The sequence below is a fragment of the Perognathus longimembris genome, chromosome 13 (genome assembly GCF_023159225.1).
Source record: "Perognathus longimembris pacificus isolate PPM17 chromosome 13, ASM2315922v1, whole genome shotgun sequence".
Taxonomy (NCBI): Eukaryota; Metazoa; Chordata; class Mammalia; order Rodentia; family Heteromyidae; genus Perognathus; species Perognathus longimembris.
Window position 1 is genome coordinate 57,646,252 of NC_063173.1, and position 22,507 is coordinate 57,668,758.

Here is a 22,507-nt window from a genome sequence, read left to right on the forward strand (position 1 = left end):
CACACCTCTGTGTGCGGCAGTAGCCACACAGCAGGTCTTAGTCTGGGGAGGGTTGGGGTGGCATTGGCCTTGGGCACCAGTTTGTATAAATGCAAGAAAACAGACACGGCTATGTGTCATGTGTCAGTGGCTCATGCCTGTAATCCCAGATACTCCAGAGGCTGAGATCTGAGGACCGTGGTTCAAACAGCCCAGGCAGGGAAGTCCATGAGACTCCTATCTCCAATGAACCACCACCAACAACAACAAAATCAGAAGTGGAGGTGTGGCTAGCGTGATAAGAGTGCCAGCCTTGAGTGAAAAAAAACAAACCTCATGGACTGTGTTCAGGCCCTGAGTTCAAGCCCCAGGACCAGCACAGAAAAAAAGAAAGAAAGCCTACCTACACCTGTGGAAGCATCAGAAAGATCAGACCTGGCCTTAGACACGAGGCCTGGGGGGGGGGAGTGCAACTCTGATACCGCAGGCAGACAGGCAGATCTGGAGGCTGGCTAGGCCAGGCAACCGCCCCAGCAGCTCCCACCTCCCGGGGCGGGGGGGGGGGGGGGGCACACGCGTCCGCGCAGGGTCCCCGCCTGGCGTTCAATCACCCTGCATTATTAATAGGCGATGAGTAACCGGCGGCTGCTGCAGTGCCGGAACTGGGCAGATGGGAGGGAATCCCAGGGGATGGCTCTGCACAGAGCCTGCGGGCACAGGCCCCCCCCCAACCCCCCAGCCCCCCCCAGCCAAGTCCCTGCCCATCAAGGCTGCCTCCACAGCCGACCTCCATACGGATTCCTCAGCCCGCCCCCCCCAAAACCAGCCAGGGCTACAGCCCCCCCCCCCACTGCCTCAGTTGACACTAGCGCTTATACCCAGAGAAACACCAGCAGTCTCCCCAAACACACAGCATGGCTTCCCACTCACACCCCTAAAAGTCACACCAACATTTACACACAGTCACACCCACATGCCAACACACACCAGCTGCCTTTCCACCGACACCCACACCAGCATTCGCAGCAGCGACCGAGCCCAACCCAAACACGGAAGCTTGGCAAGGACAGGGACAGACAAGGCTGCCCGCTCCACCCTGCCCGCGGGCCGGGGCGCTCCTCCGGCCGCTCTCCACAGGGAAGGAGGCCCTGCCCGGCAGAGGCCATGCAGGAGAGGCAGGGGACAGGAGGGGAGGCCGGGGAAGGGGCTCAAGGGGCGGGAAGACAGTGTGAAACACAGTGTTAGTCAGAGCAGCGGAGCTGGGGGGAACCGGACACTATCCCTGGTTGGGAGAAAAGACCATTCATGCCATGCAAAATGTAGGGGAGACAGAACTGGAAATCCTCAAGGCTGAGAAGGGGGGCGGGGTGTCACCTTTCCCCCTGTAGCCAGCATGGGGCAGCCCACCCAAACTGGTATGAACTGGTGAACTGAAGGAGGGAGGGACTGGTCCCAGGCCGCTTCAGCGCCAGCTCTCCGAAAGCCATCCCCCACGCCCCTGCGTGGAGCCCGCCCGGCTGTCCACCATGGGGGTGGCGCCCCGGCCCCGGCCCCGCAGCTTGAGGAGCCCCGTCCGGAGCTGACAGTGAGCACAGCGTAGCATGTCATGGGATGGCGTTTTCCATGGATTTTCAGGAGACCAAGAAAGAAATCAAACCAAGAGGGGGGGGGGGGAACAAAAAAAGAAATAGGGAAAGGGGAGAAAAAAAAAAAAAAGAACCAAAGATAGCGATAGAAATAAGCGTCTTGATTGGCCCTGGGGCTGGCCTCCCCTGGCCCCTCAGGCCGGGAGGGCATGGCGAGACCAGGCCAGATCCCGTCACTTCCATTTGTCTTTTGGATTTGAGTTTGGATCAAAAAAAGGAAGAAGAACAAAAAGGGAAAGAAGAAAATTAAAGAGAATCAAAAAGCTAGGTTGTCCAGGATGCAAAAAATAAAATAAAAATTGGAAGAGCAAAACAACCAAAACCAAACAAGAAGAGGAAACAAAAGTGGGATAATCGAACAGTTAAAAAAACCCACGGCAAACCAAACGGTAAGACAATTAGAGTGATATCTACCAGATAATGCAGTTTGTTTACCATAGCGTGTCCAATCCCTGCGTGCTTCACCGGAGATGGGGGAGGGGAAGGGGTGTCAAAAAAAAAAAAACGACAACAACAAAGACGACAACAAAAGAACAGAACGAAAAGAAAAGAAAAATAAAATGACCAACTGTGAAACTCAAGGAAGGAGGAAAAATATATATCCATATATATTTGGCTGTTTGTGCGGACCCTCCCACCTCGGTTCAGCAGCAGTATTTAAAAGAAAAACTAAATTATAATGAGAGGGAGAAATAAAACACACACACAAATTAAATCCCTTCTTCTCTCAATCCCTTTCCCATCCCTTCTCTGAATTCCTTCCCCCCCCCACCCCACTCTTCACTCCCTTCCCTCCCCCCCAAGAACCCCATTCTGCAGAGAAGGGGAACAGTTAGAGACCTTGGTTAGTAGAGGGGGGAAAAAAAGGAAAGAAAAAAAAAAACAACAACAAAAGAACTGGACCAAGAAAGCAAAGACTCAAAGATGGCCGACATTCCGCAGATGAAACAGAAAGGTTAGTTTGGTTTATGCACTCATACCTGTCCCCGCCTGTCCCTGCCCGTCCCCGGGTCCCCTGGGTTATAAGCGTGTTAGTAACACACACAGAGTCAGTAACGGGGTTTTCCAACGGAAGGTGGGAGAGGGAAGGTGAGGGTTAAGAAGCAGACCCAGTTATGCAGTATTAGTAGGTCCTGTCAGTGGAGAAATGTTAGGAGTTGAGGGGGGAGGGGAGGGAGGAGAACGAGGGTGTGAGTCGGGGTGGGCGGCTGCCTTGGGGGGGGGATGGACGGATGGCTCTGCTGGCTGACTGGTCAACCAGATGGCTTTCCGGAGAACTGGCTAAGGAGTGAGGCGGTGGTGGCCAAGTGGCTGACCGGTGGCCGTGTTGGGTTAATGGGTTAACTGGTTGGTGACGGGCCAGCTGGCTGTCAGGCTGGGAGACAAGTGGGCAACGCCCCTCTCCAGGGGCGCGCTTTGCTTTCGATTGGAGGCCGAGCAAGTAGACCCACCGGGAAGGGGCACGGGCATCTGCTTTTCCTGGGGGCCGAGGGGAGGCATCTAGCTTGGGGAGTCACTAGGGGAGAGGAGAAGGGCAGCTCCTCTCTCTCACTCTCCTGTGTTCTTAGTCTTTGCTTCTCTTTGAGAGCGGAGGAGAGAGTGAGTGTCCATCACAACAGGAAGAAGGAGGGCTGGCAGAGGGTTCATGTTCACAGCGCATCTAATCATCGCACCCCCCTCCCCTCCCCCACCCACCGCTGGGTCCTCCTGCCGCCCACCCTGGGTGTCCTGAGCCCACACCTCCCAGAGTCCTCTGGGTTGTTCAGTTACACATTCCCAACCTTGTACAACCATCCCCCCATCCTGGATGAAGTACCCCAGCAGCACCCCTGAAAGGCCAGTGCCAGAAATTCACTCTCCTTGAACTCACGAAGAACACCTACCTCTGAAATCCCTTACTCTTCTCTGAACTATGAGCCCTGTCTTCTACCCTGGCCTCTCAATTCTCAGTTCCACACACTACTAAGTTCATTTTCTCTCCCCTCTGCCAAGGACAGCAGCACCCTTCCGCCTTCAAAACTACCCTAGACTTTGGAGAGGGGAGGCCAAAGGCACTGAGGCAGCTTTACTTAGAAGTAGCAGAGAGGGAGGGATACATTTGCTGGAAGTCCGGGACTCTGATTGGGAGAAGGGGTAGTGTTCTAGGGACAGAGCCATCAGTTACGGAGTTTTTATCACCATGGGCACAGAGCTAATTTAGTAAGGCAATTAATAAGGGCCTCATATAATTAAAAAATAACAGAATTCAATATTAGCGGCTAGAAGACGTGCTGAATAACCAATATTAATTATTAGCGATGCGGAAGCAGTTTACACAGCAAGAGAAGGCTCTAATTGCAGGTGCGGTGTTCGAGCAGAGGGATGAGGGGTATTGTGTGCTGAGATTAGCTCTGCCGGCTAGCAGGACTGCCAGGAGGTGAAGAGGCCATCTAGTCAGAATGCGGAACGATTAGCTTTGGGCACCTAAATCAATTGTTGCCCAAAAGAAGTTGTCTGACATCACTACACCAGTTGAGCAAGAGGAGGAGGGGGAGGGGCAATAAAGGAAAAAGCCCAAGTATTATTTCTTTTACATTAGAATTGGTCGTGCAGTTTCAGCTTTGGTTTGTCTGTGGCAGTACTGAGGCTGGAACTCAGTGCCTCTCACTCTCTGTAGTTTTTTTTTACTCAGGGTGGCACTCTAGCACCTGAACCATACCTATACGTCTGGCTTTTTTTTTTTTTCCTAGTTTATTGGAAGTTAAGAGTCTCCCAGATTTGTATGCTCCCCCCGACATAGAACCTGAATCTTCAGATCTCAGCTTCCTGAGTAGCTACAACCACAAGCTTGAACCAATGGCACCTGACAGAAAGTTCCAGCATGAGCAATCAAAAATTAAATGTAAACCAGACCGAGAGTGGAGACATGAGTTCAAAGCCTAGGCCTTCCACAAACTGGTCAGGAGATTAGGCTCCCCCCAAAATAGCAGGGCTGGAATGGATGAGATAGGGCCCCTCTAGACCTAGAGAGTAAGGAGCCGAGCCTGTCCATGGTGGTAACTAATGCTTCGGGGACAACTGTGGTCAAATACGAGAATGGAGCTTCCTGGTGACCCGAGACACCCAGGGGGCAGGGGAGACACAGCAGCCCAAGCCTTTCCACAGGCCGGGCTCCTGGAAGTAAGTTTTAGACCAGCAAATGAGCAATACGGGCCTATCTACTTGTAGGGGCCAGGAGCAGAAGAACGTCAATGTCTGATGAGTGACAAGGCCATCGTGGTCGCAGAAGAGAGAAGCCACTCACCACATCAAGTGAGCTTACCATGGCCAAGGGGCTGTGGACAACACCATACCCATCCATCAAGACAATGGGCTACACAGAGATACGAAGGAATTTTACTCATCTATTAGTAGGAATAATATTATGTCAACTGCAGGGAAATGGATGGACCTAGAGAAAAAGTATGCCAAGTAAAGGAAGTCAGGCTCAGAGGGACAAATGATGCATCTTTTCCTCTCCTATGTGGAGGCTCCATCTACTGTACTCAGTGCCGGTGCGCGCATGCACACAGATGGGCTGGCTGAAGGATGATGGTGCGCTTAGGGGAGGAGTCCAGTGGTGGAACGCCTCTGGACTAATCAACTGCTTATCAAGAGGGAGGGCAAACGTGTTGTTAGGGAGCACAGAAATGGAGGGAGAAAGGGTGAACAAATGCAGTCACTATTCGATGTACATGATGTAAAAATTGAGCTACACAGCTTGAGGGGAGGGAGGAAACGGGGGAGATGGGGAAGGACGAGGAAGGGCGACACTGATCAAGATGCATGGTACTCATGCACTGACATGTTGAATTGAAACCCTTTTGTAAAACTACTTAAAGATAATTTTAAAAAATGGTTGCTGGTATTAAGCCCTCAATTTGCCTACCACCTAGAAACAGAGATAAGAATGAGCACAAATATTGACACACAGGCAGCGTGTGACGAGAGGCCTAGAATACAAATTTCCGAGGGCTGGAAGAGCACAGCACAGAAGGAAGCGAGCTGGGGATGGGTTGGGAAGGGCTTCGTAAGGAGGACGGCGTGCAGGCCGGGCCTGCAGGACTGGGGGAAAGACCCGCAGCTAATGGCCACGGCAGCAGTCGCCCTTCGGTGCCCCCTCATGCATCTGGCAGAAGGGAGGGTGAAGGGGGGTTGTGCGTAGGAGAGGTGAGGAAGTCAGAGAAGCGCTGGGAAAGCCTGTGTAGACCGGTGTGAAGAGCAGCAGAGTTGGGCCTCACGATGGGTTGTGTGCCATGGCAGAGAAGAGGAATCCTTGAGGCCAGATGGGCTCCATCATGAAGGCACTGCACCCCCTGGGGACTGCCTGCTTCCAGGACTCCATCCCTAACCGAACCCATCCTGGAGATTGCCATCCTTGGGGACCGGATTCTCGGGGGTCCCATCGGTAAGGGATGCCATCTGGGGAGTGCACCGTTGGAGGTGAGCTAGGGAAGGCACCGTGTGAGCTTTGGCCGCCGCCTTGACTTCCAGGTTGGGTCCTGGCTAATGATAAAATGGGTTTGCCCATTCTGCTTCTGTGGTGGCAGGAGACAGTTGGGAGGCGCACTGGGAAGGGGAGGAGATTGGGCCCAGGGTTAAAAATAGGCCTCAAGAAATTCTCAGAGGTAATCATCTCACCCAGATCCCCCAAGAGAACTGCCTGTTACAGTGGCTTCGGGAGTGCAGTATGAAAGGGGAGGAAGAGAGGAGGGAGAGGCTGTTTCAGTCAGGCCTCTTTGGGTCCTAACTGCCTCGGTCTATCAAGATGATTCCAAGAGTAGTTTAATCCAAGGGTAGGAGAGAGGAAATCCAGCCTCCTTCCTGGCTTTGGAACTGGCCTCTGACCCATTTCCATAGTTGCAAAAGCAAAAGGAAAGGAGATCTTTAGCTGCTGGTTCCGGGGCAGGCTCTCCCAGAAGACCTTCTCTCCAGGGGAAAGTGTGTGGCAGCCAGTGTTCTCAGACCCTGCCCATCGACCTCGTAAAGCTAGGGGCAGACAACGGGGATTAAACTCGGGACCTTGGGCATGCTACCGCCAAGCTATGCCCCCATCCCTGATGTCATTTTTTTTTTACATTAACCCCTAGTCCTAGCCAATGAAAAACAGCCGTCCCAGGGCTGGGAATATGGCCTAGTGGTAGAGTGCTCGCCTCGTATACATGAAGCCCTGGGTTCAATTCCTTAGCACCACATATACAGAAAATGGCCAGAAGTGGTGCTGTGGCTCAAGTGGCAGAGTGCTAGCCTTGAGCAAAAAGAAGCCAGGGACAGTGTTTGGGCCCTGAGTTCAAGGCCCAGGACTGGGCTGGGAATATGGCCTAGTGGCAAGAGTGCTTGCCTCAAATACATGAAGCCCTGGGTTCAATTCCCCAGCACCACATATACAGAAAACGGCCACAGGTGGCGCTGTGGCTCAAGTGGCAGAGTGCTAGCCTTGAGCAAAAAGAAGCCAGGGACAGTGCTCAGGTCTTGAGTCCAAGCCCCAGGACTGGCAAAAAAAACAAGGCCCAGGACTGACACACACAAAAAAAAGAAAAGAAATGAAAAACCCCAAACAACAACAAAAAACAGCTGTCCCACAATACCCTTGGATGACAGAGGAGTTTTCCAATCCCAGAACACGGTCTGGACACTGTGCAAACTTGCATGGACAAAGTTCTCTCTAGGAGCCCTACGACTTTTGGGGTCAACTGACTCCTTGTCGATGGGGCTGTCTCGTGGTGTGTGGACTGTGTGATGGGGCAGAATCCCGCCCTCTACCTACACGATGCCAGAAGCTAGCACTGCTCGAGTGTCTCCCACTTCTGGCCAGTGTGTCCAGTGTGGCTGAGTGATTAAGAGTGCTGTAGGAAGAGGACCCAGGGACTGACTGCCAGGCAGGTGAGGGGCCTGGCGAGGGCGCCCTGTGGCCGTGTGGACCTAGAGTGAGGGCAAGGACCCCAGAGCCTGGCCCTGGCGGTGAGCTACCCACACCTCTCACTCACAGACGCAGACTAGAATCAAGAACGAAAGAAGTCCCCGGAGCCCCTTCTTAGAAAGGGCTCTCGATCTTTAAGCAGATACTCTCCACGCTCCAGAGGCCTTTCTTTGGGGTTGGTGTGGCTTGCCTGTCCTCTGAGCCATCCTGTAGCACAATCTAGGGAGATGGAATTTCTAACCACTCTCGGCGTGAATCCATGATGCTGTAAAGCTCAGGAAGGGGCCGTCGCGAGTCTCTGTCCACACTCAGCATGCTCCAGCCGCGCGTCCTGCGCTGGGTGGCATTTCCACCTGGCACAGATCTCTCCCTGCTCTAAGGTATCTCTTCTGCTGCCCACAAGGCCCTGGCACAGCCTTGGTCTGTTTGCTTTTCAGTTGTGGGGCTTGAACTCAAGGCCTGGGCGCTGTCCCTGAGCTTTTTTTTGCTCAAGGCTAGCGCTCTAGCTCTTTGAGCCACAGAGCCACTTCCGGTTTTCTGGTGATCAATTGGAGATGAGTGTCACAGACTTTTCCTGCCTGGGCTGGCTTTGAACCTCGATCCTCAGATCTCAGCCTCCCGAGTAGCTAGGATTACAAGTGTGAGCCACTAGTGCCCGGCGCTGTTCCCTTTACTGATCCTGTCCTGTCTCCTCGAGAGCCCCAGCCCTGGGAGGGCAGGCACCATGTCCTTCTCCCTTCCGTGCCCAGCATGAGGTGCCGTAGTTGCCGGCTAAATGATGCATGGATGGGGACGGTGGGATCGCAGTGTGTTGCCAGGCGCAGAACTGAATGGTAGCAAAAGCTCTTAAAAAGAGGGAGGGCAATGGGGCTGGGAATGTGGCCTAGTGGCAAGAGCGCTTGCCTCACACACATGAAGCCTTGGGTTCAATTCCCCAGCACCACATATATAGAAAATGGCCAGAAGTGGCGCTGTGGCTCAAGTGGCAGAGTGCTAGCCTTGAGCAAAAAGAAGCCAGGGACAGTGCTCAGGCTCTGAGTCCAAGGCCTAGGACTGGCAAAAAAAAGAAATTAAAACTGCTTTCTCCTCCTACTTAAAAAAAAGGGGGGGGGGGCTGGGGATATGGCCTAGTGGCAAGAGTGCTTGCCTCATATACATGAAGCCCTGGGTTGGATTCCCCAGCACCACATATATATGGCACTGGTCACTCACATCTGTAATCCTAACCACTCAGGAGGCCGATATCTGAGGATCACAATCGAAAGCCAGTCAGGGCAAGAAAGTCCATGAGAGTTTTATCTCCAATGAACGACTAAAAAGCCAGAAGTGGATGGGACTAAGAATATGGCCTACTGGTAGAGTGCTTGCCTCATATACTTGAAGTCCTGGGTTCGATTCCCCAGAACCACATATACAGAAAAAAAAAAATCCAGAAGTGGCGCTGTGGCTCAAGTGGCAGAGTGCTAGCCTTGAGCAAAAAGAAGCCAGGGACAGTGCTCAGGCCCTGAGTTCAAGCCCCAGGACTGGCAAAAAAAAAAAAGAGGGCTAGGAATGTGGCTTAGTGGTAGAGTGCTTGCCTAGCACACATGAAGCCCTGGATTCAATTCCTCAATACCAGATAAACAGGGAAAGGGGGGGGGGAGCCAGAAATGACACCATGACATGGTACAAGAGGTAGAGTGCTGGCCTTAAGCAAAAAGAAGCCCAGGGACAGAGCCCGGGCCCTGAGTTCAAAGCCCCACGACTGGGCAAAAAAAAAAAAAAGGAGGGAGCATGACAGACACTAGTGGCTCACATGTATAATCCTAGGTACTCAGGAGACTGAGCTCTGAGGATTGTGGTTCAAAGCCAGCCCAGGCCAAAAAAAAAAAAAAAAAAAAAGCCCATGAGATCCTCATCTCCAATTAACTACCAAAAAAGCTGAGAGTGGAGCTGTGCTGTGCGTGGCTCAAGTGGTAGAACCCTCGTCTTGAGCAAAACATTGAGACACAGTGCCCACGGCTCAGTCCTGGGTTCAAGCCCCAGTACTGGAACAACAGCAACAACAAGATGAAGCATGCAAACAAGAGGCACCAAAGGCAGTGTTCCTGCTCCCTCTAAAAATACCACGTCCCACAGTTGGCGGGGCACCCCTCAGCGCTGGGGGGATGGGACCTGAGGGGGCAGGTGTTGGGTCGAGGAAGAGCGGCCCCACCAGGCCTGTCCGGCCCCGTGCCCACTGAGAAGGGGGGCCTCCGTAGGAGATGAACTGCGACACGCAGCAGCGGGGTGGGGGGGGGGGAGAGCGGCGGGATTAGTCACCGCATTGTCACCGCGGGGCGGCCGGGCCACTCCACTCGGCGAGGAGGAATCCCCACTGGATCATCACCGGAAGCGTGAGCCAAGCACAGGGGAGGGGAGGAGGGGGGGCCTTTCCGGAGGACCACGATGACCCAGGTGAGGAAGAGAAGAGAGGGCAGGCGAGCCACCCCAAGTGGCACCAGAAAGCCCGGGGAAGAGAATGAGCAGGAGCAGGGGCAGGACCGCCCCGGAGGGAGATGGTGCTGGAGAGCATGGCCGCCGCCGCCGGAGAAGCAGCTGAAGGAAGGGGGGAGACCCGGGAGACCGGCCGGGACCCTTCTCCTGCTTGGGAATCTGAGGGACTCCTGTCAAACTAGGTCTGGCCAGCCAAAGCCCTTGGGGACCTTGTGAAAGATGAGGGGCCTCTCCTAAGCAGGGAGAGCGTGGGACTGGACGCCGGGGGGGGGGGTGGCTGGGGGTGGGGGGGAAGTGTTGCAGTGGCTCTGAAGGGGCTCCGAGGAGCAACTGCAAAGCGGGCCTCAGAACCAGGGGCAGAAGGCGAGCGTGGAGGGCGGGGACAGCCTGGCTCCCTGGAAGGGCGAGTACTGCCTAGAGGAACAGCATGGCCAGGCTCCCTCCCTGACCTGCTGCCTGCGCCCCCCCTCCCCGCTCCTCACGCCTCTGCCCTGCAAGAGCCCCAGCTGAGGGCGGAGCCATCCTGCCACAGGCGCCCCCCCCTCGGCCTTGCTGCCCTGCCTGAGCTTACCCGACCCGCTAACCTCTCCCCGCTCTCCCAGGCCTGAGCTTCTTCATCTCTCAGCATTCCGGGCCCTCCCTCCAGGCTCCGGTCCCCTCCTCCCATCACCCGAGGCCTTTGAACCCCAGATTTCCTGGTGCTCCCCCACTGAGGCAGCTCCTCCTGGCTCAGTTTCCAGGGTGCTGAGGTCTCCGAAGCGGTGGCCACCTTTCAGAGAACCGCCCCCCGCCCCCCGCCCTCCCCCAAGTCCCGTTCCCCAGAGCCACGCCTCGAGCCACCTGGGCTCCGCCCCCCGCCCCCCTGCGGCCGACCCCCGACCTTCCTGCCCCCCCTACCTGGCGCAGGTTTCGGGTGACCCGGACGTCGTGCCAGGCGTTGTCGTTGAACTTGCCGTTGACGGGCTCCACGAGGGCCTCGAAGGCCCCTGAGCCCAGGTTGATGACCAGCCAGACGGCGCCGGACTTGAGGGAGAGGTTGACGTAGTCGGCCGACTTGCCCGTGTGCAGCATCAGCCCGTTGCGCTGCAGGGTGCGGAAGGCCAGGGTGATCTCGTCGGTGCTGCTCTGGATCGGGTTGTGTGACAGGTCGTAGCAGAAGAACTCGTTGCCTTTGAAGGTGGCCACAAACTCCTCCTTGCCTGGAGGCCGTGGTTTGGGGGGAAATGGGAGAAGGCTGAGTAGAACAGGGCACGCCTGCGCCTCCCTTCCCGCTTCCAGCAGCCCGAGCGCCGGTCCCAGGAGTCCCGCAGCCCCAGCCCAGCCCCGACCCTCTTCCCTCCCCGCCGCCGCCGCCGCCGGCCAGCCCATCTCTCAGGATCCTGCTGCCTGCAGTCAAAAGTCAGCGTCCCCCAGGTCCATTTCCCAAGCAGGAGGCTGCTAAGTGGCTTTCACACTGACAGCTGACAATTAAGCTGCCACGGGGCCAGGCAAAGTGGATGGATGGACCTCGCATCCCCCCCCCTCCCCTCCCCGCAGACCCGCCCTCCCCTTCGGTCTCCCCTTGACGAAAGCACGGAAGGGAGAGACAAGAGGCTGCCTGGCTTCTCCCTGTGAGCTCCTCCCTAGGGTTGGGGGGGGTCTCCTACATTCAGTCCACCCAGCTCCCCGCCCCCCACTTCTACCTATTCTCTGGTGGCAGCTGTACTCGGTGGCTGAGGACAGGCTCGGGCTTCACCATCTTGGCTGAGGCCGGCAGGCCTGTTGTGTAGCGCTGGGCGGATGAGGCCCAGGGAAGCAGCGGGGTGGGAAGGGCGGGGACAGGCCGCCCAGGAAGGCGAGGCCGGCGGCAGGGACAGGAGCTCGCGTGGGGAGATACCGTGCCAGCGCTCCCCTCCACCCCCGGCTTGCTACTCTAGCCTGTAGAAACCCATGTGTAACAGGTGGGAGGCCAAGTGAACACCGCGAGGGTAGGCCTGGCTCTTGAGTGAGTGTATGTGCACACGCACGCGCGCCCAGCCTAAGATCCCTTCCTTCCACTGACGCTTTTTTTTTTTTTTTTTTTTTTTTTTTTTTTTTTTGGCCAGTCCTGGGCCTTGGACTCAGGGCCTGAGCACTGTCCCTGGCTTCTTCCCGCTCAAGGCTAGCACTCTGCCACTTGAGCCACAGCGCAGCTTCTGGCCGTTTTCTGTATATGTGGTGCTGGGGAATCGAACCTAGGGCCTCGTGTATCTGAGGCAGGCACTCTTGCCACTAGGCTATATCCCCAGCCCAGGAGTTCTTTTTTTTTTTTTTTTTTTTTTGGCCAGTCCTGGGCCTTGGACTCAGGGCCTGAGCACTGTCCCTGGCTTCTTCCCGCTCAAGGCTAGCACTCTGCCACTTGAGCCACAGCGCCACTTCTGGCCGTTTTCTGTATATGTGGTGCTGGGGAATCGAACCTAGGGCCTCGTGTATCCGAGGCAGGCACTCTTGCCACTAGGCTATATCCCCAGCCCCCACTGACGCTTTTTAAGCAGAAGCAACAACTACTAGCATTTGCTAAAAGTTCCACTTGTGGGTGACAAGTGGGAGGAGGGTGACTCTGGCGGCACAAAGTTAGGGTGGGGAGCAGCTTCACACACTAGGGCACCAGGAGAGGGGAGAGAGAGCAAGAGCGGCCTCGGGCACTGGCTCCTGTCTCCATGACGGAAGGTAGGGACCTGGACAGCCGGTCCTACCCATCTCCCCAGGCGGACACAGACGAAACAGGGCTGGGTGATGAGGGTCTCCACGCAGAGACCGAGCAGCCGAGCGCTGGAGCTACCAGGAGCTGCTTCCAAGGCCCTGAGACACCCAGCCACCAGGGGGCACTTGCCCCCACCCTTGTGGGGAGCGGGGCTCAGCAGCCATGCCACATGTGGACGAGGGGGGGGCGGGGTGTCTCTGGGTGCAGATTCTGCAGAGCCTTCCTCGGTGCACACAGCCCGCCTCTCCCCATCTGGGCAGGCTGCCCGCGGATTCTGCCCTCGCTGCCTCCGGATGCCAAGGCACCAGCTGCTGCCCCAGCCCTTGGCACAGCCCTGGCTGCAGCTGGCAAGGCCCGGTGTCCTGAGGCCACAGGGCAATGAGCTGGGGGGGGGGGGCGGGCGCCTTGGGCCACATCAGGACAATCTGCATCCCTCGCTCTCCCTCTGCCTACTTAGGGGACCTGAGGTAAAGGTGAGGAATCTAGCCGACAAGGAGAAGGGGGGAGCGGGTGAGGGAGAGAGGAGCAAGGCACAGTCAGAGAAGGATGGACCACGGACAGAATTGAGGAAAACAGAGCGGCCCTGGGCTGTGAGGGACGGGGAGGTCATGCGAAGCTATGAGGAGAAAGGAGAAAGCCCAGGGGGGACAGGTAAGGGGGACGGGAAAAGGGCCAGCAAGGAAAGGGGACAGGGACCTCTAGGGAAAGAAAGCCCAGGCTTTCTAGGGCCTTACTGTTTCCATAGCAACCAGGCCTGCTCAGACACTGGCAGAGCCAGGGGGGCTCAAGGACCAGAAAAGGGAATGCGTTTGACCTTGGGTTTGCCACCCGTTCCGCTAGTCCCACCCAGAAGCCAGGCTTCGCCTCCACCTCCCCAGACCTCTCCTACAGTCAAAGGAAATATCATTACAGAGTCAGACGGAAGGGATGAATAAGGCAGCCACACGGGGGGCGGGGGGGTGGGGGGGGGAGAAAGTGATTGAGACGGAACAAAAGAAGCCAGTGAGAAAGGAGAGAGGTTGGCTTGGGGCTGGACCACGCCTGCCAGGCGGCTCCGCCTCAGTCTCTCAGGAGAGGAGGCAATGCCGGTCGCACCGCGGCCCGTGCCCTTGGCCGCGAGAACACAGGTAGGGAACGCCAGAGGCGGGAAGGGACGCGGAGCAGCCTAGAAGCCTTTGAAAAAGAGAGGTGAACGCGGAGAGAGGAGAAAGGAGAACGAGAAGACGTCGAGGGGAGAAAAGGGCGGACCTTCAAGGGTCTGGTGACGGGTTGCTATTGGGGGGGGGGGGGGTCAAGGAGCGGGATGGTGGCCCGAGCTCGGCCGGGCACAAACCACCTCGGGGATGCACACACCGCGCAGCGCCAGGGGGCGCTCCGCCCCGTCTCCTGCACGGCCCAGGCCAGAAACTACAACTCCCAGCAGCCCCTGAGCGATCGCGTCCTCAGAGCGCCCGCCCGGTGCAGGAAAAGTAATAGCCGAGAACTTGTTTGTCTCTCGATCGGGGCTGTCCCTGAAGCCCTACAAGTGTTCCCAGGGAAGCTGAATGTGAACCAGAGATGGGTTGTTCTGGTCCCGGGGTTTCCGAGGGCCGTGAAAGGAAGGGGACACCGCAGCTGCCTCCTTTGCAGGCCCCGTTCAAAGGCCTCTCTTCTGGGAAGGTCTCCAGCCCCCTCCGCCCCTCCTTGCCTTTGAAAAGCACTACAGCTGTCTGTTCTGTGCATTTGGCACTGACTGCCTAGTAACATCTTGTCCTGCTCCCCGGGGAGGAAGCGTGGGGTGAGGAAGAAGACCTGGGCGCTGGGGCTGGCTCCACCAGCCGTCCTGTGACCTCGGCCAAGACACCGCCGCAGCTCGAAACCCCACCTCCTCCTCTGGAAGCAGCGTCTCGCCCTCATCAGCCCACCCCACGGGCCGCTTTGGGTCTCCAGAAAGAGCAGAAAGGGGCAGCTTCCAACTGTAAGCTAGCCCTCAAATAAACTACCCTTCACCGGGGTGTCACTCTTTTTCTTTGGGGCGGGAGGGGGGTGTGCCAGTCCTGAGCTTCTTTTGCTCGAGGCTAGTGCTCTACGACTTGAGCCAGAGCTCCACCTCTGGCTTTGGGGTACGGAGTAGGGGGTAGTTTACTGGAGATAAAGAGGCTAAGGAGCTTTCCTGCACAGGCTGGCTTTGAACTGCAATCCTCTGATATCAGCCTCTCTCTCTCTCTCTCTCTCTCTTCCCCTCTCCCTTCTCACCTCTCCTTCAATGATTAAATTAAATCCTCCGAACGAAGTCTGCATCCTGCACACAGTGTGCATGGACCCCAGTTCGGTGTACTTATGCGCTGAAGGCCAGTGACCCTCCTAGCTCAGAGACGACGCACTCACTTAAAGGTGCTGAGCTCACACCTACGTATGTGCCAGGAGCCGTGCAGAGCACTGGGAGATACGACTAAAAACCCCCAAAGTGGTAAAGGGACAGGATGCGGTGTGACTGACCCTGATGGAGGTGTAGACAAAGGGGGCTCCGGGATGTGCCCAGGCTGGCGGGGGGAGCTCGGGGGGTGCCAGTGTGGACAGCCAGGCTGCGCTTCCGCGCGCTGACTAGAAGAGACAGCAAGGAGAGGAGGTGGAGGGGGGCAGGGGCAGGGGCAGGGGCAGGGGCAGGGGCACCGGGCAGGCCTAAGAACACGGGCTGAAGGTGGAGGCGGGGCTCCAGCCGCGGCGTCCAGGGGTTCTCAAACTGGCCTGTGAACGTCTTCACAAAGAGAGTCTGCCAAGAAAGGCAGCCTTGGGTGTGGGAAAGGCAACTGAAATCCGGGAGCTGTGAGACACAGCCTCGGTCTCCCCGTCTGGGAAAGGAGAACGCAACGCTTCCCCAGCACCAAGAGCGGGCACAGCTGCCCGTGGGCCGCGGACGCCCTGGGGAGCGCGCCAGCAGCCTTCCGGAGTGCGATGGCGAGATGGGGGGCTCCCCGCTGCCCGCTCGCTCTCCCCGGAAACACACGCTGGCCGGGGACGCGCCTGACCGCGGCCAAGGAGGACGTCTGTGGGCCGGAAGCGCGGCGTGGGGACAGAAGGGCTTCGGGAAAGAAATGGCGGGTGTGGCGCTTCACACTAGGGCGGGAAATAGTAGCCTGGGAGTGGCATTGGAGTGGGGGGGGGTCACAAGGGGATGTGAGGCGCCTGAGTCCACTCCGCTCCCCCCCCCCAAAATGGTGCAAGTGCGGGGTGAGGCCGCGGCGGGGGGGAAGGGCGGGGCCCTCTGGGGAGCGTTGGGATCACTGACCTTTGGTTGGCTGGTGCACCTCGCCGGCTCCTCCTCTCCCGGCCCCCCCCTCGGAGAACAGTAAGGACCCTACTGGAGAAGCAGAATTGGGGAGTCAGGCACGGGGGGCTTCCCAGCCGGTCCCACCCCAGCCGTGAGGTGAGGGAGGGCCCTCTCGGGGCAAAGGTGCTGCTCGCAGGCAGGGGCGCAGGGAGGGAGGGGCGCCCCGGGGACTCACTCGCCTTCGGGACCCCACGGACCCCATCAGATCCAGCACCACCAACCTCCTCCTTCTGCCCACAGTTGGGGGAGATGGTGGAGGAGCAGAAGGGCCCCCGGAGACCCTGGGCTGCCACGCCCACCCTCCCACCTCCCACGTGCTCTCTCGCTTTGCTCACACACCCCCCCCCCCCCCCGCCCCGCTGGGTCAGGACCCACATTCGCCGGCTTGTTCACAAGCCACCTTGATGCGCCCAGCGGCGGCCCCCTCTTCTGCGCTGCGCCTGGCCTATCACGGCTCCAGTCCCTGACTGCGGGGCTCTCTGCCTCCACTGTGCCCCCCGCCAACAGAGACCCCGGCTGCCTGGAGCTCCCCAGGGACGTGGGAAAGCCTTACCCCGCCTTGTCTGTCGTCACCCAGGACCCCGCTCCAGGCCCCACGGGAGCAAGTTACCCTGTCCACGCCCTAGCCTGGTTTGAGCCTCGCTCTCCCTGTCAGGGAACATGACTCCCGGGCCAGCATCTTCTGGCCCAGCCACAGGAGAGCTTTCGGGCAAGAGGGACTCAGGGGTGGTGAGCGGGGGTGGGGGTGGGGGGTAGGGGGGGGGCCTCCTGTGTGGGCTCTTACTCTAACTCCAATCCCAGATGCCCAGAACCAGCACTAGAGGAACCCCTGAGGGTTAGGGTTAGGATTAGGGGTCATCATGGATGTCCATGGCGACTGAGCTACTTGGGTCTTCCTCCTTCCCTGCATTCCTCAGCACCGTTTCACATCTCTGCAAAGAGTCCCAGGCCCTTACATCCCCAGATCTAATCCCATCCCAAATTTCAGACTCTCCCTGAAGCCCAGCCTCGGTCCTGTCAGGGACCCCAGCCGGTGCCTGGGTGGGATGGCCCCTCCACAGAGGGTCAGGAAGACCATTGAGATGGAGGGCAGGGAGGGTGGGGAGGGCGGGACCCCCGGGTTCTGCCTCTGGGCTTGCTGAACACTAGGGGGGGGGCTCTCAGTGCCCCTCAGTGCTGAGAATTGAGGTCGGCATCATGCATGCTAGGCAAACACTCTACCACTGAGCCAAAGCCCCGGAGCTTAGAAAGGTGGTGTAAGGACTTGGCCAAAGGAAGGCTCAGACGAAATGACTAGTCCTAATCGCGCCATCTATTAGGACCGGGGAATCACTAGCAAGTCACTTCTCTCTGGTCTTCAGCATTGTCATCTGTCAGATCCAAAGTGAGCTGGGCCCTGGTGGCTCACACCTGTCATCCTAGCTACTCACGAGGTAGAGGTCTGAGGATCATAGCGTAAAGCCAGCCTCCATAGACAAATCCAAGAAACTCTCATCTCCAACGAGCCAGCATAAGGCTGGAAGTAGAGGCATGACTCAAGTAGTAGAGTGCCATCTTTGAGGGGCAAAAGCCAAGCAAGAAGAAAAGGCCCTGAGTGCAAGCTCCAATATTCACACACACACACACACACACACACACACACACACAAGGAAAAACCTGTTTCATCATATTCTGAGTCAAGCAGAAGGGGCCTTTGGAGAAACACCTTTTTCCTATTTAGGTGAGGGCTGCTTATTCCAACCTGAGAGGCACCAAGTGTCAGGAGTGTGCAGGAATTCCTTCCTGGCCCTTCGTACAGAATCATAAATAAGAGAAACTGGGCTTGGATTCCAATCAAAATCCAGGTCTACACTTTTAAGGATAAATAAAATAGAAATCATATTCTAAAACAAACAGCAAAATGCAGGGTTGGGGCGTGGCCAGCCAAGCAAGCAAAGCCAAGCAAACACAAGGTCCTGAGTTCAAAACCTCCAGTACTGATTTTTAAAAAAAGGGGGGGGTGAACACACATGGTGGAACACTGTGGAGAGGCAGAAGTCCTACACCCCCAATCCCCCCCCTTTTCCCCTCTTCGCTCCATTCTGGGGACAGAGCCTGCCGAGATCGGTGGGGGAGGTGTGATGCGGCTGCCTGAAACCCTTTCTCCAGCCCCAGGCCCTTCCTTCTCTTTTTTTTTTTTTTAACTTGGTTTCATAGAAAGGAGAGAATGGTCAGAATGAGTGGAAGGACACAAAACACCACCATGAGAAAGAAAACAAGTGAAATAAACACACCACCAGGAAAACGCAAAAAGATGACGGGAGACGCGGCAGGAGTTCAAACATCTCTCGATGTCAGAAACCAAGGTGAGATGAGGGTGGATGGAGCAAGTCCAGGAGGGGGGAGAGGGAGCGCACAGACAGGAACCCACCCCCGCCCCCCGCCCGGCACCCACCGAAACATAACGGAATGGCAGAGGAAGGAGGGCGGGGAGGGAGGAAGGAGGCCGGACAGGTGGAGGAGGGACTGGGGAGGAAAAAGAACAGAAAATCCAGGTGCAGGCTGGGAGCAATCCAATCCAATCCAAACCAAACCAAAACTTCAAACCATACCTTCGCTGTTTAACGTCAGGTGAGCCGGACCTTGGAAAGGGAAAGGAGAGAAAGGAAGAAAGAAAAAAAAAAAAAAGAAGAAGAAGAAAAAAAAAGAAAGGAAAAGGGAAAGAAACAAAGAAAACACGAGTCATCAAAATCAGCCAGAGAGAAGGAAGGGGGAAAAAAAATATAAAATAAAAAGCTTTTGCTGCCACAATTTAAAAGCCCTTTTTAACTTGTGACAGACATCGGGGGGGAGAGCCCCCAGCCTAAAAGCTGAGGGGAGGGGCCCGATGCGGAAACAGAGAGAGTAGAGGGGAACAGAGAGAGAGAGAGAGAGAGAGAGAGAGAGAAAAAGGGGTGTGTGGGGGGACCACAGGAAGACGGGCAGGGAGTCGCTGCAAAGGGGGAGAGGAAATTTTGGTTTCTTTTTTTTTCTTCTTGCCGGGAAAAAAAAAAAAAAGGAAAAGGAGGAGAAGCATGAGTCTGGGAAGAGGTTGCTTTTTCCTTTTTCTTTTTTTCTTTTTTTTTTTTTTTTTCTTCCGGGGAGGCGGAGAGAAAAAAAAAAAAAAACGGTCAACGAGAAAAACAATTCAGATGGAGGAGAAAATAAAACACGACACAAAAAAAAAAAAATCAAAGCCACCTGGAGAGAGAGAGAGTGTCCTGTTAGCATGGAATTGAGTGGGCAAAGGGGCCTCCAATCCCACTTACCCCCCCATCCTCCCCACCCCCACCCCCACCCCTTTCCCCGGGGAAAAGTGGGGAGTGAGCACCAGGAACCGGGGCCTAAAGGGAGACTCACACGCGAGTCTTTATCTTCCCAGTTGCCCCTTCCTACGCCTCTCCATGTGGCCAGCAGGGACCCTGCACCCCTGCACCCCTAGGCTATAAGAGGAAACCGTGGCTCCTGAGGACAGTCGGGGTGCGGTGGTGGTGGTGGCGGGGGAGCGGGGGAAGCAAAGAGGGAGACGGTGAGTCGAGGAAAAGTCTGGAGCAAAATTGAGTCATGGATTCTTCCCAAGGAAGTCTGGCCGGGCAAGGGCAGAGGTCACAGACAGCAAGGTCCAGAGACGGGCGGGAGGCCCTGCTCTCCATCCCAACGTGCCCTGCGGATCCCTTTTCTCTGGCCAGGACCTCTCTGAGAGGATCCGAAAGCTCAGTTTGGAAAGTGGGAAACAAGACTTGAGAGCACAATCTGCTTGGCTTGCCCTCCAGGATGGCCTCCGCCCCGTGGGCACGCCCTGACGGCCCTCACCTGAAACCTTCCTCCCAGGCCTGAGTGTCAGGGAGAGCCCGGCCCACCGGGCCACAGTCCCCGTCCCCAGAGAGGCTGAGCCCCCAGGGCCCTCCCCGGAGATGAGCGGCCAGCCCACCCTGCCTCCCAGCAGCGGGGTCCGGACAGGAGGGAGCAGCCCGGCCCTGCCCTGCCCTGCCACGGTTGCCCCGGGAACCCATCCTGGCCACCCAGGTGATGAGACGCGGGCCCGGGGGATGGAGGACTGGGGCCGGAACGGAAGCAAGGCTGAAGACCAACAAGTGTCTCTGGGGCCTGGCGAGGGCCAGGATGATGCCCGGGAGCCAAGAGGAGAGGCAGCAAGGAACCGGGAAGGGCGGGCGCAGCTGCCCGGGGTCAGGGCGCCTCTTCTCTCTCTGGGGTGGTGTTCATGATTCCCCACCTATATATAGGTCTGGGGGAGGAGGAGGAGGAGGGGGAGGGGGAGGGGCCGCCTCGGGACAGGGAGCTCCTGGGAGGGACACAGGTTGCCCAGCACAGGTGGGGCCGCCAGCCTCTGGACTACCTTCCTACTCCTTGCTTTGAATGTCCTCCCTCCCCCCCCCCCAACCCACTGACTCCCCAGATCCTACGGGCACCTTCTAACAACACCCGAAACCCAGGTGGGGCCCCGGCCCTTCCCGCCCCCCACCCCAACTCTGCCTGTCCGCAGCAGCCCTGCCCTGGGAGCAACAGCTTGGAAACCCAGGTTTCTGCTGCCCCAGCCCGAGGGCCCTCAAACCCACCGGCTGTCCCCCCTCCGGTGTGACTACGGTTGTGGGGGGGGGGGACGGGATGGCATCTCTCCCCTCGAAGACCCCTCCACTGCCCAGCTCCCCGCCGGCCTCATTAGCATGCCGCACTCTGCCTCTGTCGCCACGGCAACCAGCTGCTCAGCTCCCTCAGGCGTGACAGCGCCAGCCATCTTGGTGAGGGGAGGCCAGTTCCCTTCCTGTCTACCCCTGGCTCGGCCCCAGCTGGCAGAGGGCCCCCTCCCCAAAGCCCGTCTCCCTACCCCATCTACAGTCTGCGCCCCTCCCTGGGTCCCAGCCCCAATGGGGTGCTCTCCACCACATCCACCTGTGACGTGGGCCCCTCCTCCCGCTGCCCAGGAGGCCGGCAGTGATGGGTGGCCCCGCCAAGGGTCCTTCCCGGGGCACTCTGTCTGGAGACGGGGGGGGGGGGGGGGGGGCGGCGCTGGGCCCGCAGGGCTGCCAAGTAGGACGCCTGGGTTCCCACAGAAACTAGGCCTCGGGCACAGTAACCCAGTGTCCCCGGCACGGGGGGGACGGACCTCGGAGATCTGAGGGGGGGCTGCAGTGCCAGGAAGGAGGGCATCCTGGGAAGCCCCCACCAAGCCCCCTTCCCCACTTCCAGCCCTACCCCTGATTCTCCCATCCGGCCCCAGAGGGAAGACCATGGGAAGGAGAAAGACGGCTAAGGGCCAAGATTCGGACACGTATATGCAGGCACACAGACATGGCACAGAGACCAACAGAGGGGTCACAGTCCCGAACACACACACGAACACACACACACACACACACACCCTTCCAAACACACCCTGCCCGGCCGTGGACGAGCAGCACCCCGTCTAAACCCCATCACCAGGACACCCCAAGAAGTGGTAGGTGTCATCCAGAAGGTCTCACGCCCATTGTCCCCAAAGCCTGGCTTCCCTACTTGTCCCTGCCTACTACTCCTTTCCCTGTCCCCCACCCAGACCGTCCTCGGCCCCCCTCCTGCCTTCTCCTCTCTTGACCGAGCCTCACCGCCCCTGTGCTTTTCCCGGCTGCCTCTCCCACGCCAGGCCTTCTGGCCCCACCTCTTCACTTAGCCCTTTCCCCCTCTCCCTGCTCTCTGCTCCTTTCCTTCCTCCCCAACCTCTCTGCTCCCCCCTCGTCCTCTCTCTCTCTCTCTTCCTCCCTCCACATCTTCTTTGTTCCAAGGAGACATGACATCAAGAGCAAGTAAAAGTCACATCAGCACTAAATCTTATCTCCAGCCCTCAGAAGGCTGCGTCCAGCCAGACACAGAGTCTCTCTTTCTCTTACACACACACACACACACACACACACAGAGTAAACACCGACACACAGAGATGCAAACACAGATGTGGACACATGAAGGCTCAGCAGCCCCCAAAGGCACACAGACAAGAGGCACACCACAGAAGACACGACGTGAGTGTGCAACACACACACGCAGATACAAAGCCATGCTATGTGCACACAGGTGTAGAGCCACAGATGTGCGTGGCACCCCGAGCCACATCAGAGCACCCAGATCAGCACAGGCATGAACATGTGCGTGTGCACACCCGCGCACACACCTACATACACAACTGCCTGCTGGGAGCAAGAGACCTAAGGAACCCCAAGAAGAGGACACACCCAGGGGAGACACAAGACAAGCCATTGACACCTCAGGAAAAATGGGGGGTTCCACCACCACGCAAACCAAGAGCACTGGCTTTCCCTGCGGCCGTGGGGCTCCCCTCTGCCCCTCCCTGTGACCGTGGGGCTCCCCTCTGCCCCTCCCTGCGGCCGTGGGGCTCCCCTCTACCCCTTCCTGTGACTGTGGGGCTC

At 57.6% G+C, this 22,507-nt stretch overlaps 1 protein-coding gene across 1 annotated transcript in view; it reads right to left on the reverse strand.

Moving 5' to 3' along the window:
• The window catches only part of Nrxn2 (neurexin 2), a 95,452-nt gene that overhangs the window by 57,165 nt on the left and 15,780 nt on the right, over nt 1–22,507 (reverse strand). Inside the window, 3 exon segments of the mRNA XM_048360230.1 lie at nt 10,936–11,237; nt 16,029–16,100; nt 18,662–18,691. Of these exon segments, the coding sequence (XP_048216187.1) occupies nt 10,936–11,237; nt 16,029–16,100; nt 18,662–18,691 (404 nt within the window).